Raw genomic sequence first — 24114 nt, 5'->3', positions numbered from 1 at the left:
TATTTATATGCACTGGTGCTTACTGGAGGCCAGGCACTTGTCCAAGGTGCTCTTGTCCATTATTATATTTAATCTTCTCAAAACCCCAGGAGATAGACATTATTTTTATTTCCAATTTACAAAGAAGAAAAAAGCTCTGTAGATGCAAAATATTTTCCACAAGTTAAAAGATTTGGGATTTATGGCACAGTTTTTCTGCTTCTAAGCCTGTGTCTCTCTCCTCCTACTCTCTATTACTTCTTCATCTGGGGTACAATTTTTGTTGAATGTTTGCCTTTTAAAACCGAGTTTTCTGGAATAAAATACGTGGTATAAAATGTAGGTAATATGTTAGATTTACTCTTTTCCACTTGAAAAAAATGGTGGCTATAAATAAATATTTATTTTAACTTCTAGTTATTACCTCCATCCGCTCCAAAAAGAAAACAAAACAAAAAACCAGATATCTCAAAAGATTGTCTTCATTTTTGTGTTTATGTAGCACTTATAGCATTTTAAAAAGTATTTTTGATAAACTATAATGCAAACATAAAACCAAATAAGACAAGTCAGGAGAAAATGGAGTCTAGAACATGTTAAAATGTATTTCAAGGTTCATCAAGGCTGACTTGAATCTAAGAAGTTGCTACTCACTGTGGTCCTATAGAGCAACAGCACGGGCATTCCAGTAGCTTGTTAGTCATGTGCATTTTCCAGTCTGCCCCAGGCCTATGAAATGAACACATACATTTTAACAAGATACTCAGCAGTTCTGTGAGCACTTTAAAATTTGGAAATGATGCTCTAGGTTGATGGTTTTTGGAGCCTAGGCCAAACATTTGAATCACTAAAGGGCTTTAAAAAAAATACTGATGATTGGGTTCCGTCCCCAAATATTCTTATTTACCTAATATAAAATGTGACTGGACATCAAGAATTTTTAAAGTTTTCCAACCTGACAGCACTTTTTTCTACTTTTCAAAAGATTAAAAGTTAATTCACTAATCCATGCATTCATTCATTCATTTATCCTTCAACGCAACAAATGTCTATTAAATGCTTATTATGGACAATACACTGGAGATACCAAGGTGAACAAAAGATCCCATATTTACTGGGGATGACAGACAATAAACAGGATAAGTAAGTTAAATATACAGTGTGCTAGATAATGATAGATGCCAAGAAGAAAAAAAAATTAACAGAAAAGAAGGATTTGAAATATGAAGAACTACAGAAACCCTGGTGAGAATGGGGCATTCGAGAAAGGACTGGAAGAAAGTGAAGTAGCTGGTCTTGGGATTGGTGAAGGAAACTGTACTGTGGGCAGAGGGAAGAGCAGGTGCAAAGGCCTTGAAATGGGACTGTCTCTGGTGTGTTTGAGAAGCAGTGGGGCAGAGTACACAGCGGGAAGAGCAGCCGCAAAGAGCTGGATCACAGAGGGCGTTCGAGGCCATTAAAAGAATTTTACCTAGTGTTGAAAGATTTTTGAGAAGAATCTGGCCTCCAGTTTAGTGGGTTTATTTTGGCTTTTGTGTTTCAAATATACTGAAGGGAGTGAGACCAGTTAAGAGACTATTGCAGAAACCAGGCAAGGGATAACTGTGGTTCAGACAAAGGAACGGCCCAGTTGACTTGGATGTTGAGAAGACTCTAAATTTGGGATATATTTGTACTTATTCTATCCATTTGGATATTTACAGGTAACTTACCACATGCAGTCTAAAGATGGCAGACAGAAAGTTTCCACTGTCCTGTCCCCTTCTTGCTTCCAGTTGATGCTTGCATGACAGAGGAGAAACGGCCTCATTCCATTGTTTACAGTCACCAGAAATTCACCCTTAAATTGAGGTCTTACTTTCCAAAGTCTTATTCTTCTTTCTTAAACATATAATTTTCCATTGGATTTTATTTTAATTTGTAGTGCACCTTTTAAATAATTCTAAGCCTTGACCCCTTCTCTCCAAACAAAGCACTAATTCATTTTAGCTTTTCCATTTTACAGAATATGAATCTGTAATCAAGTTTTATCCCAAGCAGGCAGCAAAAGGTTTGGGGCCAAATGTATTAGCTATACTTGAAAAGCATTCAGATACTATTCAGAAAGATCAGATGAATAGGTAGAGAAGTGACAGAAGTGTAGCCTCCCCTTTGTTTGGTAATTTGGATATTGTATTTTATAGGAAGTGTTATAAGGTTACTACCTTGACTACCAAGATGCTGGATTTGTTAAAAATCAATTTAATCAGACACTTATCTCTTTAGTCTTTCTTTGCCTTGCTTTGGAGATAAATGGTTTCAAAATCCCTGAAAACTGTGTGTTTTTTTTTTTTTACAATAATGGAATCAAGTCCATGCTTTACATATCTGTTTCCAAATTTATCATTACGAAACTGAGCCATTTCTCTTCCTTTCTAGTGTTAAAGATTTTGATGAACTTTCAGAAACAAGACATTCATATTAACTTCTTAGTAGAAAACAAAAATATCCTCCATTAAGAATTGATTAATAATAGCAGAAGATTTTAAACTATCTCTGTTGGTAGATGAAGTGATTCTTGCATAAAAAGAGAGAGCCATTTGTCACCACAGCTGGCTAAGTCCCCCTCCTTCCTTCACTTAGTCTGTATTAGTTTGCTAGAGCTGCCATAACAAAATATCAGAGTCTGAGTGGCTTTAACAACAGGAATCCACTTTCTCACACTTCTGGAGGTTGGAAACCCAAGATCAAGGTGCTGGCAGGGTGGGTTTCACAGAGAGCTTTCAAGGAAGGATCTGTTCTGGACCTTTCTTTTTGACATGTAGATGGCTGCCCTTTTATTGCCTCTTCATCTGTGCCTGTGTGCTCCTGATGTCTCTCTCTGTGTGTCCAAACATCATCTTATAAGGACACCAGTAGGAACGGATTAGGTCCTACCCTAATGGTCACATTTTTTACTTGATTTTCTCTTTAAAGGCTTTATATCCCAAAAAGAGTCATGGTCTGAGGTACAAGGTGTTAGGGCTTCAAACATATGAATTTGTGGGAGTCAATTCAGCTCATAAAATAGTCCGTGAGCTTGTACTAATTGGAAGTGAGGATTAGGTTTTTAGGTGCTTCCTTCCTTCCAATTACTCTAGATCTTTCTCCACTGCCAGTTAACCAATCCCTTCATGCTGCCAGCCCCATATTTGACTTGACTGCCTTTACCTACACTCTCCAGTCTTTGTTATTATTTCCTTCTTCCCATCCAAATGTAACTCTGCCACAACCCACTAGACCTCTATTAGGAATCATTTGCAAACTAAAAAGTAAAACATCTGTTCGACCCCCTTGACCCCTGCTTTCTGGCTGCATATTAAAAATAATAGCAAAAAACATGATTACTTTTGCACCAACCCAATATTAAAATCATCTAGGGTGTTTCATAAAAATACCTGTGTCTGGGCCCTAATACTAGATCTTCTGGTTTGGTTGGCAGAGTGAGGCCTGTGTTCCTGATGATCTGACCACTCTCATGCATTTCTGTCTGTGCTTTTGTTAGCCTAAAATGCTCTGTGCTTTTTTTCCAACTCATGAACTCTTATCTATTCGAATTTATAGGTGGACTGTCACTTCCTCAAGAAAGCCTCCATCAATTACCCCAGGGTAGTGTATTAGGGTCAGTCTAGCGGAGCAGTAGGCAACGTGAACTAAAGGTGTAGGGACCTGAGTGTGCATGTCTTACTTTGATCTTTCTTAACCAGGGGACTTCGAACATTTTCTTAAGCCTCTTGAGCCTCATTGTGGTCATCAGGAAAAGGGGAAATCTTAAAGCATGTCACATAGGGTTGATGTGAGAATTAAGAAAGTTACCATATGTAAGCTTCCTAGCTGGTAGTACATGTCCATTTAATAATCTCTCCCTCTGGTGGCGGGCGCCTGTAATCCCAGCTCCTGGGGAGGCTGAGGCAGGGGAATGGCGTGAACCCAGGAGGCAGCGCTTGCAGTGAGCCGAGATCGAGCCACTGCACTCCAGCCTGGGCGACAGCGAGACTCCGTCTAAAAAAAAAAAAAAAAAAAATCTCTCCCTCCTTTCTATTTTCTTAGTGCTTGTTCCACATTTCTCTGTTTTTTTTTTTTTTTTTTTTTTTTTTTGTTGTTGTTGTTGTTTTAACTCATAGTTTTTCAGTATGTGCTCCCAACTAGATTCACCATCAAGAACAGAGGATCAGGGGATGTAGCTGACTCATATTTGTATCCCTGGGATTTTTGTTGAGGATTCAAGAGGGATTGAACTCAGTCTACCTGACTTTCAGATTCCGTGTGCTTTTTAAAACACTTTGGCTACCACTGAAAACACTGATAGTCTAGAACAGAGTAGTGATTTCTCAATATATGTATAATGAGTGTGAAATGACTAATGGATAATATTAGTCATCCACAGAAGTAGTCTACTCCAGAAGATGGTTTGTAAATGGGTCACTGATAAAGATCTGGATAACACCCACATCAAAACAAAGTAACCATTCCTAGAATCAAAATAATCAAACATTGTAATGTAATCTGCCTTAAAGAAAAAAAGTATTAGCAAAAGGGTGTTGCCTTGCAGACAGCCTAGAAATGTGTGGGAACGTAGAAATTTGCCACTGTCTGCAAATCATGCAAAACAGCTGAAGCAAATATCCCTTTTGGCTGGACAGACTTCTCTTAGGTGAGATGTGTACCTAAGGTTAGGAGAAGAACTTCATGTCTCTAGTCTTAATACCACTTAATTGACTTTACTGTGACCACTACATGAATCAAACAAACTTCCAGCAATGATCTGGTGTCCTGTGTAGGGTTTCTTTCAGGGGAAACAATTTTTTGTTCAGTCAACACGAATATGCATTTTTCTTGGCAGATGAATCTCTCACAGCAAATCAATGCTCGCTTGGTTAGTATTGCCACTTTTGATATCTTATGAGTTTGGTTTATGAATTAGTCACCTTGAAGTTGTGTATTTCTGCAAGTTTAAAAAATAAAGTTCCCATACTTGTTGAGGTGAGGGCCTGACCCTGGACATAGAGACATGTTACCTGACCAATGTATTGGCTTCCTAAAAGGATTGAGCTAAGTTGCTAACTGGCTTCACTTCAGGTACGTTTTCTCTACAAAAGGAAAATGAATACAATTAAATAACTAAGTTTCTTTATTATATTTTTTATAGTTTTAACAGCTTAAACTCCTGGAGTAAGAGTCAAGTCAAATTTACCTTGTATCAAAATCTAAGTAGTGATATGGCATTCGTCTCAGTATTTGGTTAAAAAGAGCAAATTAGAATTTTCTGGGGTTTTTTTCCCCTGAATACTTTACGTGGTTACAGTTATGCTACTGCTATTTTTAATTAAATGAAAGTGGCTGTGCATGGTGGCTCACACCTGTAATCCCAATGCTTTGGGAGGCTGAAGTGGGAGGATCTCTTGTGAGGAGTTCAAGACCAGCCTGGGCAACATAGTGAGACTTTGTCTCCACAAAAAATAAAAAAAATAAAAATTAGCTGAGCATGGTGGTGCACATCTGTGAGTCCAGCTACTCAAGAGGCTGAAGCAGGAGATTGCTTGAGCCTAGGGGTTCAAGGTTGCAGTGAGCTATGATCACATCACCGCACTCCAGTCTTGGCAACCCTGGAGCAAGAGACCCTGTCTCAATAAATAAATAAATAAATAATAAAAGTAATAAAATATTAAATATATACATTTTGTAATACCTATGATTATAGTTTCTTTACATTGTTAGTTATTACATAGCAATCATCTTTGATCTTTTGTTTGATTTGTATGTTAGGACATCTAAAAATTTCAAATTACTTTAAGATTATGACTATCTCACTGTAATTATCAATCATGAAAAAGTCATTACCAATAAAATAAATGTTTATAACTTTAAAAATACAGTTCCTTCAAAGATAAATGTTCTATAATTATTGAACATTACATTATAGGTCAAGGAGTGATTATAAACTGAGTTTATTTTTACCACTACTCTTACATTTCAACTCTGCTATTAACCCCCTCAACAAATTGAAATATTCATCCAACCAAATCCCAGTTTGCTAAAAGGTAAATAAATGTAATTGACAAAAAAAATAGTTATAGGACACTAACATCTCTTCCAAACATCCTAACATTAACTTACTGCTTTATTTTCTCACCCATTCTTCCTCTATTTGGGATTACATACCATATATTTGCCCCACATAAACATGTCTGTTCTTACTAAGGAAAAAACTGTTTAAATTCCTAAGACTAGCAGCAGCGGGTGCTGCCTGGGATGGGAATGTTTATAAGCTTTATGATATTAACTGCAGCACTCAACCTCAGGTGGCATAAAGCATGCAAAAAAGAACTTTCTGTCAGTTTTATTATTTCTAAAAAGGTTCCCCTTGAAGCAGAAGAGTGACCTTGCTCTGCTGAGCTGACATATGCCACTGGATTAATGGTCGAGCTCTGCTGGAGGGAAGCTCACGGAAACATTACAACTCCAGAAGCTGGGCTGGCGGTGACCATTAATCAGGGGGCCCAAAATCATGCATCAAACACACTCATTTAAAAGTAGTAAAAATGACTCAAAAAAAAAAAAAAACTTTTTGAGAATTAGCTTATTGTTTGTCATTACTTCTGTTCAAGGAGATCACAGAATGACTAAAATATCCCTTGGGCAGACCTTTAGAAAGGTTACTGTGTACCCAGAGGCCAAGTGAATGCAGAGGACTTTTAAGACTAATGCAAGTAAAAGGGAGTTTTTGTTCCAGATAATTTGATAGGAAAGTTGGTTAAAAGGATTTTGTTTTCCCAACTTAATTTTTACATCTTTATTTAACCATCATTTCGAAGTAATGGATACTATAAATGTTTGCCTCTTGGTGATAATTTTATTTTATTTTAAAAACTGGAGTGACTGCAATTTAGTAGTGTAAAGATGAGATGGGTAAGCTGTTAGGAAATATTTCAGGAAACTAAAGTTTTGTTAACATACTCAATTATCACATACGTTTAAAAGTTTTGAGGCTTAAAAGTACTGCACATTCTTCCACCATGTTAGATAATAAAAAAGTTTCAAGATTTCCTCTCTCTCTGATTATTGAAAAGAAAAAAAAAGCTTACATCTAGGATCCTGAAAGAAATTGCTCAATTTAACTTAACTAATAATAAGTTACTCTTGGGTTCTCTTTTTTAACTCCTTTGGTGATAGAATTGAATAGACATAATTTCTCTTTTACACTTTTAATAGTTTGTCTTTTAGATTAATGACACTATACAAAATACATATGATAAATCTTATTAACAGTATAACCATTAGAAAAATCAATCACTTATTACAAAAACCAGAATAAATTTGGTATTTTATGGTTAATGTAGTAAGGTCTATTGAGATCAATATTCAAAGTTATTCTTCTCTTAACTAATAGTTGCTTTTTTAAACCATCATCTTCAATATTACCTTTTGTCTATTTGCCATATCCTATACAGCAGTATCATTTAGGCAGAATTATTTATTTGTAGAATTATTTGTTTTTGAAGTTTAGTTATAGAATTAAAATAGTTGAAAATGATGTGACTAGTTAAAATATTATTTAATATTCTATAATAAATAGAAAAATAAAATATGCACAGAAAAGAGAGTTAATTTCCAAACTTATGGAAGAATAATGTATATTTTTTGTAAATTGAGAATTTCGGTCATCCATCCTTTGAATTCCCCTCCTTGTATCAAGGTACCTAGATAACAAAATTAGTAATGCAAAATTTGCTGAGGGAAATAATTTGAGTAGAGGTGGCAAATGCAACTCCTCTCTTCTTCCCCTAAACACCCACTATCTTCTGTAACCACTGTGGACACAGTTAATCATGACTTTTTAACTCTGAAAGTGGCTTTAGAACGCTTCTCAACACAGCTCTTCATGAAACTTTGACAAACTATCCATGCTGGTGCATGAGTTGAAAACTTTTTGCCAATTTTAGTTTCGAGAGATAGTTCATCCAGACAATGAAAAATCCCAGTGAAATATTCCTGTAACAAATATAAAACATTTTTATAGTGACCTAAATGATTATGTTTACTAGAGACAGTATTTATTTCTCTCCTATAAAAGTTTGGGAGAGAATTATATTAGATACTAGACACATTTTTTTATCATCCAGTGATCCATCTTACACATAACATACGTTCCACTACCTTTGTTACTTATCATAACTTTAGTAATCACAATCTTTGGATTTGGTGATTATTTCTTTTTTTTTTCTTTTTTTTTTTTCTGAGACGGAGTCTCACTGTCGCCCAGGCTGGAGTGCAGTGGCTCGATCTCGGCTCACTGCAAGCTCTGCCTCCCGGGTTCACGCCATTCTCCTGCCTCAGCCTCCTGAGTAGCTGGGACTACAGGCGCCCGCCACCACACCCGGCTAATTTTTTTGTACTTTTAGTAGGGATGGGGTTTCACCATGTTAGCCAGGATGGTCTCGATCTCCTGACCTTGTGATCCGCCTGCCTTGGCCTCCCAAAGTGCTGGGATTACAGGCGTGAGCCACTGCACCCGGCCAGATTTGGTGATTATTTCTAAAGAGCCTCTTGTTTAACAGTTATACAAATCTACTAATTTTTGAAAATGGTTAGTGAATTGAAATTATATTGATTCCAGCTAATTTTACTCCCAAAATCTGTGATTATTTTAGTGTACCATTCTGTAGACAAACTATAAATTTAGTAGGTATAGGTATAGGCACACAAAATGCCTTTCAGGTACTAAGCAGTCAATACAAATAAGTATTTGTAAATGAATGAATACAAATTTCCAAGTTGACATCTACTATACATTTTAACTTCTTTTATTTTGTATATGAATATAATCTGCTTATAGGAATTGGTTCTATATTTGTGTATCTTTCATTTGAACATGATTCTATTTAGCTCTTATGGTTTGGAATGATTTGGTCCATGGCACTAATATAGTATACATTTCTCTCAGGGTTGATTCTTATTTATTCCTACCGACAGCCCTTACTCTGAGTACTAAGTTGAGCCATAGAAGCCACTTAGTGTATTTATGCTAAATTACATGATGCAAACCCTTACGGTCTTTAAACATCAACAAATTATTGTCATTAGTTGCAACATGATTAAGTTCTAATTTGTTTTTGTGTAACTGTGAGATGTATGATTTTTGGCATTTAACTTGAAGAGGAATGTGGGATCTGTCATTTGCCATGGTTTTACCCAAGTCTCACAACTGTAGGATTTTTATCCATTGGAGATACAGCATGTAATAACAGGGCAATCAATATGCACTAAAACGTTCACTAAAACGGCATCAGAAAAGGGTTTCACAAGGGAGGTGAGACTTAATCCTGCCCTCAAAGAATGGGCGGGGTTTGAGTAGGTGGAATGAAAGAAAACCAATATTCCTTGAACAAAAAACAGTAGGAGCAAAAGCTTAGAGATATAAATGAGTTCGTCCACAGTGGCCAGCAAGATCTGCTAAATCAGATTGACTAGCATTGCCTGCTCCCATACAGAATCATACACGCACTGCATGCAGAGTATGAGCTTTATTTTGTTGACTGAGGAAAAACTGTTTAAACACTCTGAGCCTCAGTTCTCATCATCTGTGAACTGGAGAAATTAAAGCCTAACTCAGAGGGGGATTGCGTTTATCTAATGAAACAATTACGGATAAACAGCATGGCATGGAGTTTGGCAGATGGAAAGCTCTCGGTAACAGCCATGGCAATGTGGGGCAAGCTTTACATTTCGGAAAGAAGAATGAGATGATGAGACATGGTACTTTAGATGATTAGAGGGGCAAGAATTTGGGGACAAATAATCTGAAAGTTGTTGCATTGGTTCAGGAATTAGCACACACTTGAGTGAAAGTAATGAAAAAAAATACCTTCAAGAAAGTTTGGAGAAAGAATTGAACGTACGTATAGGCTGGGAGAATGTGCATTTGTGGTGTGTTACATTTTACATTATGTGTCCAAACTCTCCAAAGAGAGCAATGAGCAAAAACCATTTTCCAATGGGGTGGTAAGGGTTCAGAAGTTGGGCCAAAACAGATCCTCAGGGGAGCAGGACGTAAGCACAGAGCCTTTTGTTAGTACATCTGCCTTGCAGCCCAGAGGCAGGCAGAGGATGCCTTATGGTCTGGGGCAGGCATAAAATTGGGTTCCCTGGGGAAATTCTTGAAAATGTTAAGGAAGTGTTGGCATAATGAAAGAATTCCAGGAGGACCAAGAAGTACCATTTATTTATTTTAGTGGTACTTATTTATGAGTTTATTAGTTAGAGAAGAAGAGAAAGAAGGAATAGAAAGTGCACAATAACATAATTTTATAGGAGTGAGTAGGCCAAGCAGAAGTTTCACAACAGGGAAAGCAAATTGAGCAGTTCACAGTAGTGTAATCATGGGCATATTTTCTAAAGCTTTTCATTTCCTTTTTAATAGTTTTTTAAACACGTGATTATACCAATTCTTTGGCCATCTTATTCTTTTTATCTGAAAAAGCAATATTTAAAACATGTAACAGTATTATTTAATTTTAATATTTAAAACATATCAAAATATTATTTAAGAACTCCTTTCAAGTAAAATAGAATAGCATAATTTCTATTCATATCCCAGAAGTGTAGCATGACTTATAGTCTATAGATACAATGTAAATAATAAGAATGAGATATAGTTGTATATTTGAGTCTTTTTTACTCATCAAATTTGTTGCATAAAATAGGCTGGTATGAATAACCACTTTTGGAGGTTATGGATCATTCTGCATTGATTTTTTTTTTTTTGGTTCTAGTTTCTTTCCTTCAGGTAATCTTTGAGATGGTTTCAATTTGCAGAAAACATTTCTAGTGTCACATCAGCTTCTGAAAGCAAATCTTTAGCATGGAAATTTTGACAAAACACTGTAAAACTGTGGTGGAGTCAGAATCTGCACTTCTTGAAGATATTTTGCAGTTGATAGAAAAGTTACTGAACCAGAGAGACAGAGTAGACTAGCTTTTGTTCTTAGAGTCCGGATGTACATTGAAAATATTTCAAGCATTGATATATGTTTGAGCTTTGGGTTGCCTTTATCCCTGGATAAAACGTGAGTGTCGAACACGAGGCTTTACAGCTCTAGTTGTCTTTTAGCCGTCAGTTTCCCGATACCTCACAGAAGTGTATTCCACTGGCACCACATGACACTGAGGCAATTCTAATTATTTTAAGAGAGTTAAATTTGTTTCACCTCTTCAAAAGATCTGAGTACCCGAGTTAGTTAGAACAATTAAATCCTCAAGTGCCTTTGGATAAAGGCTGACAAGCTTATTGAGATTTAGCTTTTATTATAGTAGAATATTCATGTAAGGGTGTGCTGAAACAGAATTCTGATCTTTGAGTACATTACTAACCAACGTTCTTTGTGCAGTATTTAGAAGAGGTGAGAACTTGGTGGGAGAGTGCGTGTAATTTTTAATTTGCCAGTATATTTCAAAGTACTGCAGATGTGTGACTCACATATGCAAATTTTTTCTTTGAAATAGACTGTGAAACTTTTCCACTAGCACCTTACCCAAATATTAAGTCATGCTGGAGATGAGATTTCATTTGAAGACCCCCAGAGTTAGTGGCTGGCTAAGAAAGAAAATGAGGGTCAAGTTCTTCTGGTTGTGGTCAGAAGTTTGATTCAGATTTCTACATACAGACCTAATTTTCATTCATGTTCATAAACGCAGGCTGGTCAGTATTCTAGGAAACCTAGTTAGTTTCATTCTTTCTATCAAACTAATTTTGCCATAAGTTTTATTCTGCTCAGAAAGCAAGCCTCTTGGAAGGAAGACAGGATCTAGATTCTGTAATGGAATGGCATAGGGGAGAGTATATCAGAGTGGAGAATTTTTAAAAAGAAATTTTTTTTCAAGTTCTGGTTTCAACAGTTTCCTTATTGAGACGAGCTAGATGATAACTAAGAACGCTGCCAGCTTTATATCATGAAGCAATATTCTGTAATAATTAGGATTGTTTTGCAAAACTAGAGAAGTGACTAATAAAAAAAGAATCTCCTTAAGTTCTTTTATATTACTCATTAGATTGCATAGAAACACACATACACACATGTGTTCAAACACCCCTGCTGACCCTGGTTCAGTACTATTTTTGGGTAAGCCAAGTGGACTGTGTAGAAGAAGGTTAACTGCACCATGTGACTGCAGATAGTCTTGAAAATAGCAATCCAAGGGCACACATTTATATCAGAAAGTTAGTTGTACAAAAATGAATTTAGGTAACACAACTTTATTTTCTTCCCTTTCTGTACTTCCTAATAACCATGACCTAAACCATATTATGATTTTTTTAAAACAAATTGATTCCATATTAAAGTTATGAAACCGGCTGGGCATGGCGGCTCACGCCTGTAATCCCAGCACTTTGGGAGGCCATGGCGGGTGAATTGCCTGAGGTCAGGAGTTCAACACCAGCCTGGCTAACACGGTGAAACCCTGTCTCTACTAAAAATACAAAAAAATTAGCTGGGCGTGGTGGTGCACACCTGTAATCCCAGCTACTCGGGAGGCTGAGGCAGGAGAATCGCTTCAACCCAGGAGGTGAAGGTTGCAGTGAGCCGAGATGGAGCCACTGCACTCCAGCCTGGGTGACAGAGGGAGACTCAGTCTCAAAATAAGTAAATAAATAAATACAGCTATGAGACCACTAACTTTTAGAAATCATTTTAGCTATTATATAGAAATATTTCTTTTGATAACCCAACAATTTATTATGGAACATTTTAAATATACGTAAAAGTAGAGAGTGGTAAAATCTACCCCCATATATCCACAGCCCAGCTAATTATTCAAGAATGGTCAATTGTGTTTCTTCCTTGTACCCACACATTTGCTGCTCCTCACTAGATTATTTCAAATTGTAAATAAGAGAGTAACATTACTTCCTTAACATCAAATAGCTAGTCATTTAAAAAATTTACCCAGTTGTCTTTCGATGTTTTTGGTATAGTGGTTTATTTGATCTATATTAAAACAAGATTCATGGATTATACTTGGATAATATGTTTCTGAAGTCTCTTAGTTTATACTTTAACTCTTTCTTAAAATTTTTTTATATTGATTTGCTGAAGAAGCTGGGTTGTTTTGCTGTGTATTTTCTTGTCTGTATTTTTTCCAACTGACCATATCTTCTTGGTATCATTTAACATGCTCCTCTTTCTCTTTTATTCTTTAAATGTGGTAGCTAGATACAGAGCATGGTGTGATCCCTTTCTTGCTTCCTTTCTTTCTTATAAACAATATTTCATTAGCTGTATTTAATGCTTCCATCACAAAGCACATATTCTGGTTATCTCCTTTTGTGTGATTTTAGTGGCCACTGATGATCATTGCCTGGATCCAACATTGCATTAGGGGTTTGCAAAATGGTAATCTTATTATTTCATCATTTTTAATTGATTAGCTGAAGTATGAACATATATAGAACAATTTCCCCTCATCAACTATTTAGTTGATGAACTATCTAGTTGATGAAATAGGTTTCATACAGGAAAGGCAGATTAAATGTCTAAGTTGTCCCTTTATTTGTTAGTTTTCAGAATATAATTATAACATTTCCCAATGTAACTGATGCATTTTTCTTTTTAGTATCCTTATGAACTCACGAATTTTGACATTAGATGTATTTCAGTATATTGCACTTTTCTCCATTTTACTTTTTCAACTTACACTGTATGCTACAGGTTATTCTGTTGCATATAAAAAGATGTATTTAATTTTTTACAGCTTCATACATTTGCATTGTGTGGATGTACTATATATTATTCAATCAGTATCCTCTTGATGAACATTAGGCTTTACAGCTCTTTGATAATATGAAAGTGCTACAGTGAATATGGAAATGTAAACAATTCATATCCAAATGTATTGCTGGTAAAGACATCTAGAAATGGAATTCTTGGGACAAAGGGCAAATGTATGTGTAATTTTGCTAGATACCACCAAACTTCCCTCTATAGGTATTGTGCCATTTTACAGATGCATTTCTAATTGCATAAGGAAAGACCGGAAACGTTTATTTAGAGTATAAAGACTAAATATGATCTAAAGTCAACAGACACAAAGAATTATCTAAAATATATATAGCATTTTTATTTCAGCTCATCTTCTTTTTGACAGCTATTCATTTATATAACTCTGTCTTGATAAGAACTTCTGTCATAATACTTACTAAGTCTAATACATTACAATTATATAATGAAACATTATCAATATTCAAACACATTCTCATTTATTAAGTACTATTATTTAGGAAGCAAGCTTTGTTTCCACATAATTCACCTTGTTATCATAAAACTTGACAAGAACAGAAGTTATAAATGGGTTCATTGTCCAGACCTCACAGTAGACATTAGTCCTTTTTTGTCATAAGCCATAATCTATACATTATAAAACCATCTGAGAAAGTTAGTTACTAACTTTTAAACTAGAGAATAATGAACAAATTTAAATGTTCTTTGAAATATTTAGATTTTCTTCTTAAGGGTGTCTTAACATGGATTGATATGCTCCTATGGCATAAAGCTGTTGAGTAATTAGCAATGAGAAGACTGACAAAAACCCAAAGTAATAGTCCTGTGTCCTTCTTAAACCATGACTCCTAAATCTGCTTTTCTTTATTGATATAATGAGGGGAGAAGTAATTTTAAAAGGTGGTGGCTATTGATTACTTAATGGAAGAAGATAGTGTAGCAAAATGCCGAAGCGAGTCTATTCTGTGCCCTCCTGTGCGACAGGACCCATTATCCCGTTGTGGAACTCACACCCTAACTCTCATTAATATTTAACAGGCTATATGTAGGCTACAAAATTGCCTGGGGCATGGGCTCCAATCAGCCATAGAATGGTTTCAAGTATATAAAAGAGTAATAGGTTTCCGTGTGTTCAGATTGTTTATAAGCAGGACAACAATACGCTCAATTCCCTTCTGTGATTGCTGAGCAATGAGGCCAGGTGGAAACACCTCCTAGGCGAGTTGGAGTGATTCATATTCTGGGAAGCCACTGTAGGCTAGTAAGGACTACATAAGAAGACTTTGTATTTTCCAGTGTGGTTCTCAGTTTCAGCTTTCGCTTCTGCTCCTCTCACCACAGGCTGAAGGGCTCCTTCAGAAGGGGTGGCAAGTCAGCAAAAGGCGTTAATTGTTTCTAACACAGCTATCATCCTTGGGGCAATATTCTGTATCACATCATCTAACAAGCTAACCCCTTGTCAGACGTCAGGGTCTTTTTATTTCAGTTCTTTTAAAAGGGAAACAAAACTCTTTAAAGATAGTTGGTAGGGAGACATAAGAGCTTCTAGGGACTAGGAGACCTTGAAGTTGCCTTTTACTAAAATGGGCTGTGATTTCTGAAAGGACAATATAGCAGGTCCTCCAAAAACATCGTTTTCTCCAACATCATTTTGTTATAATAACATTGATGGAGAAAAAAAATCAGTTCCTGGTCAGGGTCACTGTCTGTGCAGGGTTTGCACAATCTTCTCATTTCTGTGTGGGTTTCCTCCCACATCCCAAAGAAGTGCATTCCAGATCAATTGGTATTGGCGTGTCCAAATTGTTCCACAATGAGGAGTGTGGATGTGTGCTTCAGTGTGCCCTGTGACGGAACAGCTGTCCAGGCTGGTTCCTGCCTTGCGGCCTGTCCAGGGCTGGTTCCTGCCTTGTGCCCTGAGCTGTGGGGATAGGCTCTGGCCACTCACAGCAACCCTGAGCTGGAATAACTGGGGAAATAATTATGTTAATTTTTTAAATTAATTTTTCTTAAATGTATGTATGGATCACATTTGTTTCAGTGTTTACCGTTAGAAGTGTTTGGGTCTTTATTTAGAAATTTGATAATGTTTTTGTGATGAGAAATAGATCATAGGAACTTGTTATTTGAACTCGTGATTTCAAGTAGCCTATGGTAAAGTGGATTTTGTTACACCTGGTTTTGCTTAAGGTAGCAATTTCCGAGCTCCCATCGACAGCATTAAGGGAGGCCTTGTTGTACAAGGTTTTATAGATTACTGACTCCCATTATTAATTTTCTAAATTACCAGATTATATGTCAGTACCACCAGTTTATTTTTAAAATATGATAAACTTGAAATAAGATAAAGTCCTTTAGAAAGAAAATAGTCTCGGGATTTATGAGTACACAAAGAACCCAACATCAGATATCCACCATCCCAAACAATGCATAAAATTAGATAGTGAGGAAATATCAATTTTTTGACTCAGTGACTCTAAAGAATTTTAAAATATGTTTAACGGATTCATTTATTTTGTTGCATATCAGAAATTATTTATAATTGCCTGCCTAGAATGAGTTGCATAATAAAAATTTAGCTTTGTAAGAAAAAGGTATTCAAGGCAACATCTTCTATTAACATACTGAGCTTTTTCTCAAAACCAGTGAATGAAACTGACCCAGAGGTCTCATTGTAATTCTATGTTAAACGTGGAAAAATTCCGTTTTACTCCCAAACTTGGACTGTGCATACTTAAATGCTGCTTTCAGTTTATTAATAAGTCTATGTGTGTGCCTTCTTTTTCTGATATCCTGCAGAGAATTTCAAATGATCAAGAGTTGGTAATAGAAAATGCACTTATGTTCTTTTTTTTTTTTTTTAACAAACTTGATCTTTTATTTTCATTTTTATTTTAAGTTTTGGGGTACAAGTGCAGGATGTACAGGTTTGTTACATAAGTAAACATGTGCCATGGTGTTTTGCTGCACCTGTCAACCCGTCACCTAGGTGTTAAGCCCATCATGCGTTAGCTATTTTTCCCGATGCCCTCCCTCTCCCCTCCCTCCACCCCACAAGCCCCAGTGTGTGAACAAACTTGACCTTTGTGAGGCGTAATGGTGGATCTACTCAGATGCTTGCTTGTTTGTGTGTTTTGTTGTTGTTATCTGTTTATTGGTTGATTGGTTAGTACTACACACTGTTAAGTTTGTGGTTAGCTCATTTCAAGCAGCTTTAGTTTGGATTTCACGGATTCTTCAGCTGCCACTTCAAAGAGCAAAATTAAAATAAAAAATTTAAAATAATTTAACCAAGATTTTCTCCAAGGTGCTTACTTAACACTGTGACAAAAAGCATAGAAAGACATTTGATCAACTGTAAATATAAAAATGTTAATTGGTATACCTTCACAGCCTTTGGATATTCCAGAGAGAAGAGCTTTTTAAAGCCTATATTTGCAAGAGACTGTGCTTATTAAACTATAATCTAATATACTTATCAGTTTGGGCAGTGAAAATAACAAACTCTAAGTTTCCTTTCCTTTTTCTTTTCCATTTTATAGCGAAGCAGCAGTTTTGGGAATTTCGATCGTTTTCGGAATAATTCTTTATCAAAACCAGATGATTCAACTGAGGTTCGTAGTTTATTCCATTTTTATGAATGTTATGCAAACACATTATGAAATATTATGAAGACAGTGTCACTTCTGCACAGTAAAATAAGAAAAATAAATACATTTTAAAATTATAGCCTTGCATATGTTTTTGTGATAAATGAACAAACCATTATTTAGTAGTTGTAGAAAGCAATGGGTTCTTGTCACACGACCAGGAAAATTTAGGCACATAGACACATTGTAGGGTGAGTAGGGCAGGGTATACTGGGTGAAAAGGAAAAAAAAAAGAGGAACTCTTATTAAAGCGAGAGTCCTGCTACAAGCCCCTACCTTACAGATTGAATCCCAGGCTACCACATAGCAACAAAAGAGGCCAGGCTCATCCCTGCAGCAAACCACACGAACTTCCCATAGCTCTACCCCCTTCCCCCAGTGCACAGGTGGGCATTATTAAGAGAGAATCAGTTGGGAAAGGGTGGGCTTCATCCAGGATCAGCAGTCTGGTTTTTCAGCCTTCAAGCTGTTTTAGGCTTGAAGGCGAGGTTTCGCAAGGGACCCTTGGCTATTTCCTGTCTCTGTCAGTACCCAGTACCGTCCTGGGCATTAAAAGTAAAATCTTATTTTAAGAAGCCTAACAGATGTTTGGGAAAGCAAAACATGAACCCGAAAAGACAGAATTCAAAGTGACACTGACAAATCCAAATTTCCTGAGTATTTCTACTATAAAACAATGTGTGTATACATATACGTACACACACACACACACACACACACATTGTACTTATACACATTATTTGATAGATATATATTAAATTTTATGTAAGTTGTAATTGCTTTAAATTAGAACAAGGTTAAGTGGCCCAACTGTAAATTTGTTAAGGAGAGCATACGGCTGCTCAATTGGACTCTCACACTTCAGTGTACACTGAACTATCCCATTGGTGAGCGCTACATACACATTTGTCAACTACGAACATTTTAATTGTAGCTTAAGAAAAGCTTCCCATAAAATTAAATTTACATAATAATAATTTCAATAATATGTACATTTAATTGAGCACTCACTATGAAATAAGCACAATGCTAACTTTATCTGTAACAATTTACCTATCTATAACATAGGAACTATTAGTATATCTATTTTGCCATTGCAGAAATATGCTTGCTTCATCAAATAAAATTACTTCTAAATTACAGAGTGAATAAATGACAAAGTCCGAACTCAATCTTTTCCCTGACTCCAAAGTTTGCCATAGTATCTATAAAGTGTGGGCCACATTTGCTAAGTGATTAATGACAGGTACAACAACAACTAATAAAATAGTACAGAGAAGGGGTGTCTACTAAGAAAACTGAAAATACTATTTACCATTGAACCTGATTCAGCAACCTCACAGGTAATATATTCTTTTTAGATCAATAGGTTTTTAGATCTTATGCTTATTTTCAAATATATCTATCTGTAATATTTTAAAATATTTTAATTTTGGTAATGATCCCTTTTATTAATTTATTATGTATATATTCACATTTATGAGTAAACTTGTAGATAACTATATAGTCAATCAACATTTACATAATTGTAAGTCACATCTTGTATAAATTTTTAATTCTCCACAATCATACATATATTCTACTGCTATTTAGTTTATAATTCTGGAATTAACCTATACAAGATAGCTCATGTTCATTCAGGTTCATTGGTTAATAATGGTGGCCTAGTAATTTGTAACAGAATTTAGTGAACCTAATAAAATAGTGTGCGTATTTTTCAACAATCCAGCACTCATTCAAAAAATAACTACTCTATGCCAGATTTTCCCTTTGACACTCAGGAAGTACTGTTGCGACAACACATGAAAATCCTTACTTCATGCCTGGAGTCTATAGGGGAAGACAAATCTTAAAAAGACAAGAACAGAACCATAAGTAATATTTAAAAAGAAATTTAATTCAGGCTATGGAGAAAGGCACAGAAAAATGTTAACACTCAAAAGACATAAACATGGTTTCTTTGTAGCTTCTGTAAATAATGCTAGAAAAACCTGAAAAATATGTGTGGTACATTTTTCTGAAGCTTAGAAGTGGTAGAGTAACACAAGCAGTAATTAAATAACATTTCTTATTTATGTTAGTTAGCAAAATAATTTTACAATGAAGACAGAGAAAGTTTAAGTAGAGAGAAGAAAAAGGCTGACTCTAAAATTTTAAAGTGCTTCCAAATCATATTTTATTCAGGGCTTTTGAATTAAGCAAAGAATCTTTGCCTTTATAACCTTGAATGTAGAAATTAATAAAGTGCAATGAGGGCTTAAATTGGCTGTCCATTCATATTTATCATAAGCAATTTGGGGTAAGATATGAAGCAAAATATAATATTGATTAATAATGATGTTAACTATGTGGTTAAACTTTTATATTAAAATATTCAAGTTCACTAAAGAGAAGTTTCCCATCATTTTTTATATTCAGTGAATGACTGCCTGTCCACCTATGAGGAATGGTGGGCAGTGTTAAACTAGATGTCCTTCAAGTTTCCTTTCTTGCAAATATAAGGTATTTTAGGACGTTAACCCAAACATGTCCTCCAAGAAAAAAAAATCTGCAAAGTTCTACATGAGATCAAGTGCCAGCTCTGTGCTTGGAAGTACTCTAGACACTCAAAGAAAACAGACAAAGTCTCAAGTCTCATGGAGCATGCATCACAGTGAGAGACGCAAACAATAATCAAATGAACAAACATATTATCGGGTAATGTTAACTGCTTAGAGGAATAATTAATCAGGGCCAATAAACAGGACGTATGGAAGTGTGGAGGGTGATCAATCAGAAAATTGCTCTCCTATTATATGACATGTGAATAGAAACCTGGACAACTGAAGGAAGAAATTCTTGGATATCTGAGGGAAGCCAATGGCAAAAGCAAATACAAACTTGGTGAGAACCTGATAGAGAAACTGCAAGGGGGCTAGCATGGCAATACTTTATTACAGTTGTTTTCAAACTTTAGCGAGTATCAGAATCACTTGAAGAGCTTGCTAAAGCACAAACTGCTCCCAAGTGATGTAAATGCCGCTGGTCCAGGGATCATATTTTGAGAACCACTGCTCTAGTGAGCAAGGGAGACTTGAGAAGTAGCGAGGGGCAAGGTGGGTGGTGAGGATATTTTATTTCATATAGATTCTATATAATGTGATATATATCACATAATATGTTAATTATATTGACAGAGCATTATTTTATGTTATGATATATAGAGTCTTGTGGCTGTGAACAGTGTGTTTTATTCTGAGTCATTGGTTTAACAAAATTCCTAAGCACAGACTGAAGCAGTCCAAATAAGATGTTTGATTAATATAGCATGCGAATTACATGGAGATTTCTGTACTAATGGCCGGAACTAGTTCATATTTACTATTGCTTGAGAATATGGGAAATGTGCACGCTAAGATGAAAAAAAAAATCTAACATTTCTCAGTGGATTTAATTAACACAAAAACTTCTTTAAAATAACCACAATCATCTCAATTTCTGTGAGAAGCAAGAGGATATTTTAAGGCCTATTCAACACAGATAGATCCTACAGCCTATCTAAAGCTTCCAATAAAATATTTTTCATCTATGTAGACATAAGAACTCGTTACACCTGGTATTTAATATTATTTGTACATCTCAAGAAGAGGGAATAAAATGATTCTTCGATACAGCTATTTAAAAAATAGCCAAAATTCTCTAAAAGAATGGCAGATGTGAGGCTCAAGTCCCCTAACATCACAAGTTTTACTTTCTGAGTTTGTAGCACAAGCAACCAGGCCCGGACAACTTTAAAAATATGTGTTATGTCCAGATTGTTAGAAATTTTTGAGGCTGCTGCACAGAATGCATGCAAAATCCACAAACTCAGAATGTTCTCTGTAACAGTGATTTCAGATCAATGTTTTTTATTGCTTTATTATTTCGTCTTTTGTAAACAATTCTAAACTAGGCACATGAAGGAGATCCCACAAATGAAAGTGGAGAACAAAGTAAAACTTCAAATAATGGAGGCGGTTTGGGTAAAAAAATGAGAGCTATTTCATGGACAATGAAGAAAAAAGTGGGCAAAAAGTACATCAAAGCCCTTTCTGAGGAAAAGGTAAATATTCTCTGATAATCATTTGTATTTTTCTACTAAAACTTTCTTAAACTATTCAGCTAGACTGTAGAAGTGCTTGGTACTTTATGAAGTACTTAAGCATTTGTTTTCTTCCTCAGTCATTATGCCCAGAAGTTGGGTGGAAGGAAGTATTACTTTCATTTTAACAGAAGAAACTGACATTCAGAAAGATCATGCATCGGCTGGGTGCGGTGTCTCACACCTGTAATCCGAGCACTTTGGGAGGCCGAGGTGGGAAGATCACTGAGGTCAGGAGTTCAAGACCAGCCTGGCCAACATGGTGAAACCCCGTCTCTACTAAAAATACAAAAATTAGCTGAGCATGGTGGTGCACGCCTGTAGTCCTAGCTACTCGGGAGGCTGAGGAAGGAGAATCGCTTGAACCTGGGAGGTAGGGGTTGCAGTGAGCCGAGATCTCACCACTGCACTCCAGCCTGGCAACAAAGCAAGGTGGCGTCTCAAAAAAAAAATAATAATAATAATAATGCATCTAGAACATGATGTGAAGAACAATGTGAAGAACAACATGTCATTAATTTTGTATCAGTACTTCATTCCTTTTTGTTGCCAAATAATATTTCTCCTTTTATAGATGGACCACATTTAATTTATCCATTTATCACTTAGTGATTACTTGGGTTGCTTTGACTTTTTGGCTATTATGAATAATGCTGCTACAGATACTTCTGTTCAATTTTTTGTGTGGAAATATTTTTTCATTTCTCTTAGATATATAGTAACTCCATGTCTAATAGAGAAACTGGCAAATTGATTTTTTAAGCAGCTGCATCATTTGACATTCCCATCAACAATGTATGAGGGTTCCAATTGCTCTACATCATTGCCAACACTTGTTATTGTCTGTCTTTTTAATACTAGCCATCCTAGTGGATGTGAGGTGGAATCTCATTGTAATTTTGATTTACATTTGGTTGTACTTTACGTTTCCCTGATGACTAATAATGTCGAGAATCTTTTCATGTCTTTGTGGAGAAGTGTTTTTCAAATCCATTGTTCATTTTTAATTGGGTTATTTATCTTTTTATTGTTGAGTTTTAAATGTTTTTTATATATGCTGGATGCAAGTTTTTTATCAGATATATGACTTGCAATATAATGTATTTTCTCCAATTCTGTGCATTGTATTTTTATTTTCTTGATGGTATTGTTTGTAGCACAAATGTTTCTAATTTTATTGTAGTCCAATTATCTTTTTTTGATCACTTGTGCTTTTGGTAACATATTTAAGAAACCACTGTCTAACCTAATGTAATGAAGATTTACTCCTATGTTTTCTTCTGAGAGACCAATAGTCTCTTAAATTTTGGTGTATCATTTATTTCAAGATAATTTTACTGTACAGTATATAGGAAGAGTCCACCTTTATTATTTTGCATGTAGATATACAGTTGTCCTAACACTATTTGTTGAAAAGACTATTCTTTCCCTATTTGATTGTCTTGGTACTCTTGTTAAAAATCAGTTGACCATAAATATATTGTCATTAATATATGGATCATAAATAAGTGAGTTTACTTATGGACTCTCAATTCTACTTTATTGATCTTTATGTCTTATGTCCATTCTCTTTTCCAATCCACTTCAACAGGGCTCTGTCCCCAGTACTCTATTAAAATAGCTGTCGCCATCAGTAGTGACCTCTGTGTTGCCAAGTCCAATTGTCACTTTTCTTTCTCCTTACTACTTTTCAACTGTATTTGACCCAAGTGCTGCTTTCCCTACATATAAAACATCCACTTTTCTTGTTTCTTTTGACTGGGCATGCTTCTGGCATTTCTTCTTCCTCATAGCTTCCTTTCTTGGCTCTGCTCTCTTTCTCATCCCTTGAAACATCTTCCTTTGGCTTGTTCCTGGATGCTCCACTGAATCTACACTCTCCCCTTAAGTCAGCTCATCTACTCTCATGATTTTATTTTTCACAACTATATCTCTAGCTATGACCTCTTCACTTATCTGCTGTATTAATACAATCAATTGCTTATTTGATATCTTCATTTAGATGTCCAGTAGACATCCAAAACCTAATATATCCAAAGCTAATATATTTATTCTCTACACCTTTACAAAAAAAATGCTTTTCTCATCCAGTATTCCCAGTGGCAGCAGACAACACTGATCCCCAAAATAAATAAAAACAAAAATACAAAAAAGAGGAAGAAAGAAAAGAAAATCTAAGAATCACCCTAAATTCCTTCTTTTTCTCACTTTTCACACTAATTCATCAGTAAATTCTCTGAATTATATTACCAAGTATATATAAACTCCCTAATTTCTCCATGTAAACTATTCCTGCTTTAGACTAAACAACCAACCTTTCTTTCCTGGATTACCATCATAATCCCCTAATTGCTTTCCATTCTTTTTATTCTTTCCCCCATAAAATTTATTCTCCATATGAAAGCCAGAAATCTCTCTGACAAGTGGAAATCAGGTCATGGTTAAAATTTCAGTGTCTTCATAGTGCACACCTTTACTCGATGTGTTCATTCTAGTCCTCTGAGAAGCAGATCCCAAGAAAAGAGTAGAAACACCACAGATTTATGGGAGGAAATGCCAGGAAGCCTAAAGA

General features: G+C 35.6%; 1 protein-coding gene across 2 annotated transcripts in view; it reads left to right on the top strand.

Moving 5' to 3' along the window:
* The window catches only part of SAMSN1 (SAM domain, SH3 domain and nuclear localization signals 1), a 91234-nt gene that overhangs the window by 45265 nt on the left and 21855 nt on the right, over positions 1-24114 (top strand). For both annotated transcript variants that reach the window (XM_003263782.3, XM_003263781.2), the window contains 2 exons: positions 17315-17386; positions 21354-21503. In XM_003263782.3, coding sequence (XP_003263830.1) covers positions 17315-17386; positions 21354-21503 — 222 coding nt within the window. The remainder of the gene's footprint in view (positions 1-17314; positions 17387-21353; positions 21504-24114) is intronic.

The sequence above is a fragment of the Nomascus leucogenys genome, chromosome 25, assembly GCF_006542625.1.
Source record: "Nomascus leucogenys isolate Asia chromosome 25, Asia_NLE_v1, whole genome shotgun sequence".
Classification (NCBI taxonomy): Eukaryota; Metazoa; Chordata; class Mammalia; order Primates; family Hylobatidae; genus Nomascus; species Nomascus leucogenys.
Note: the sequence above shows the minus strand (reverse complement) of the source record. Positions and strands in the feature narration are given on the sequence as shown.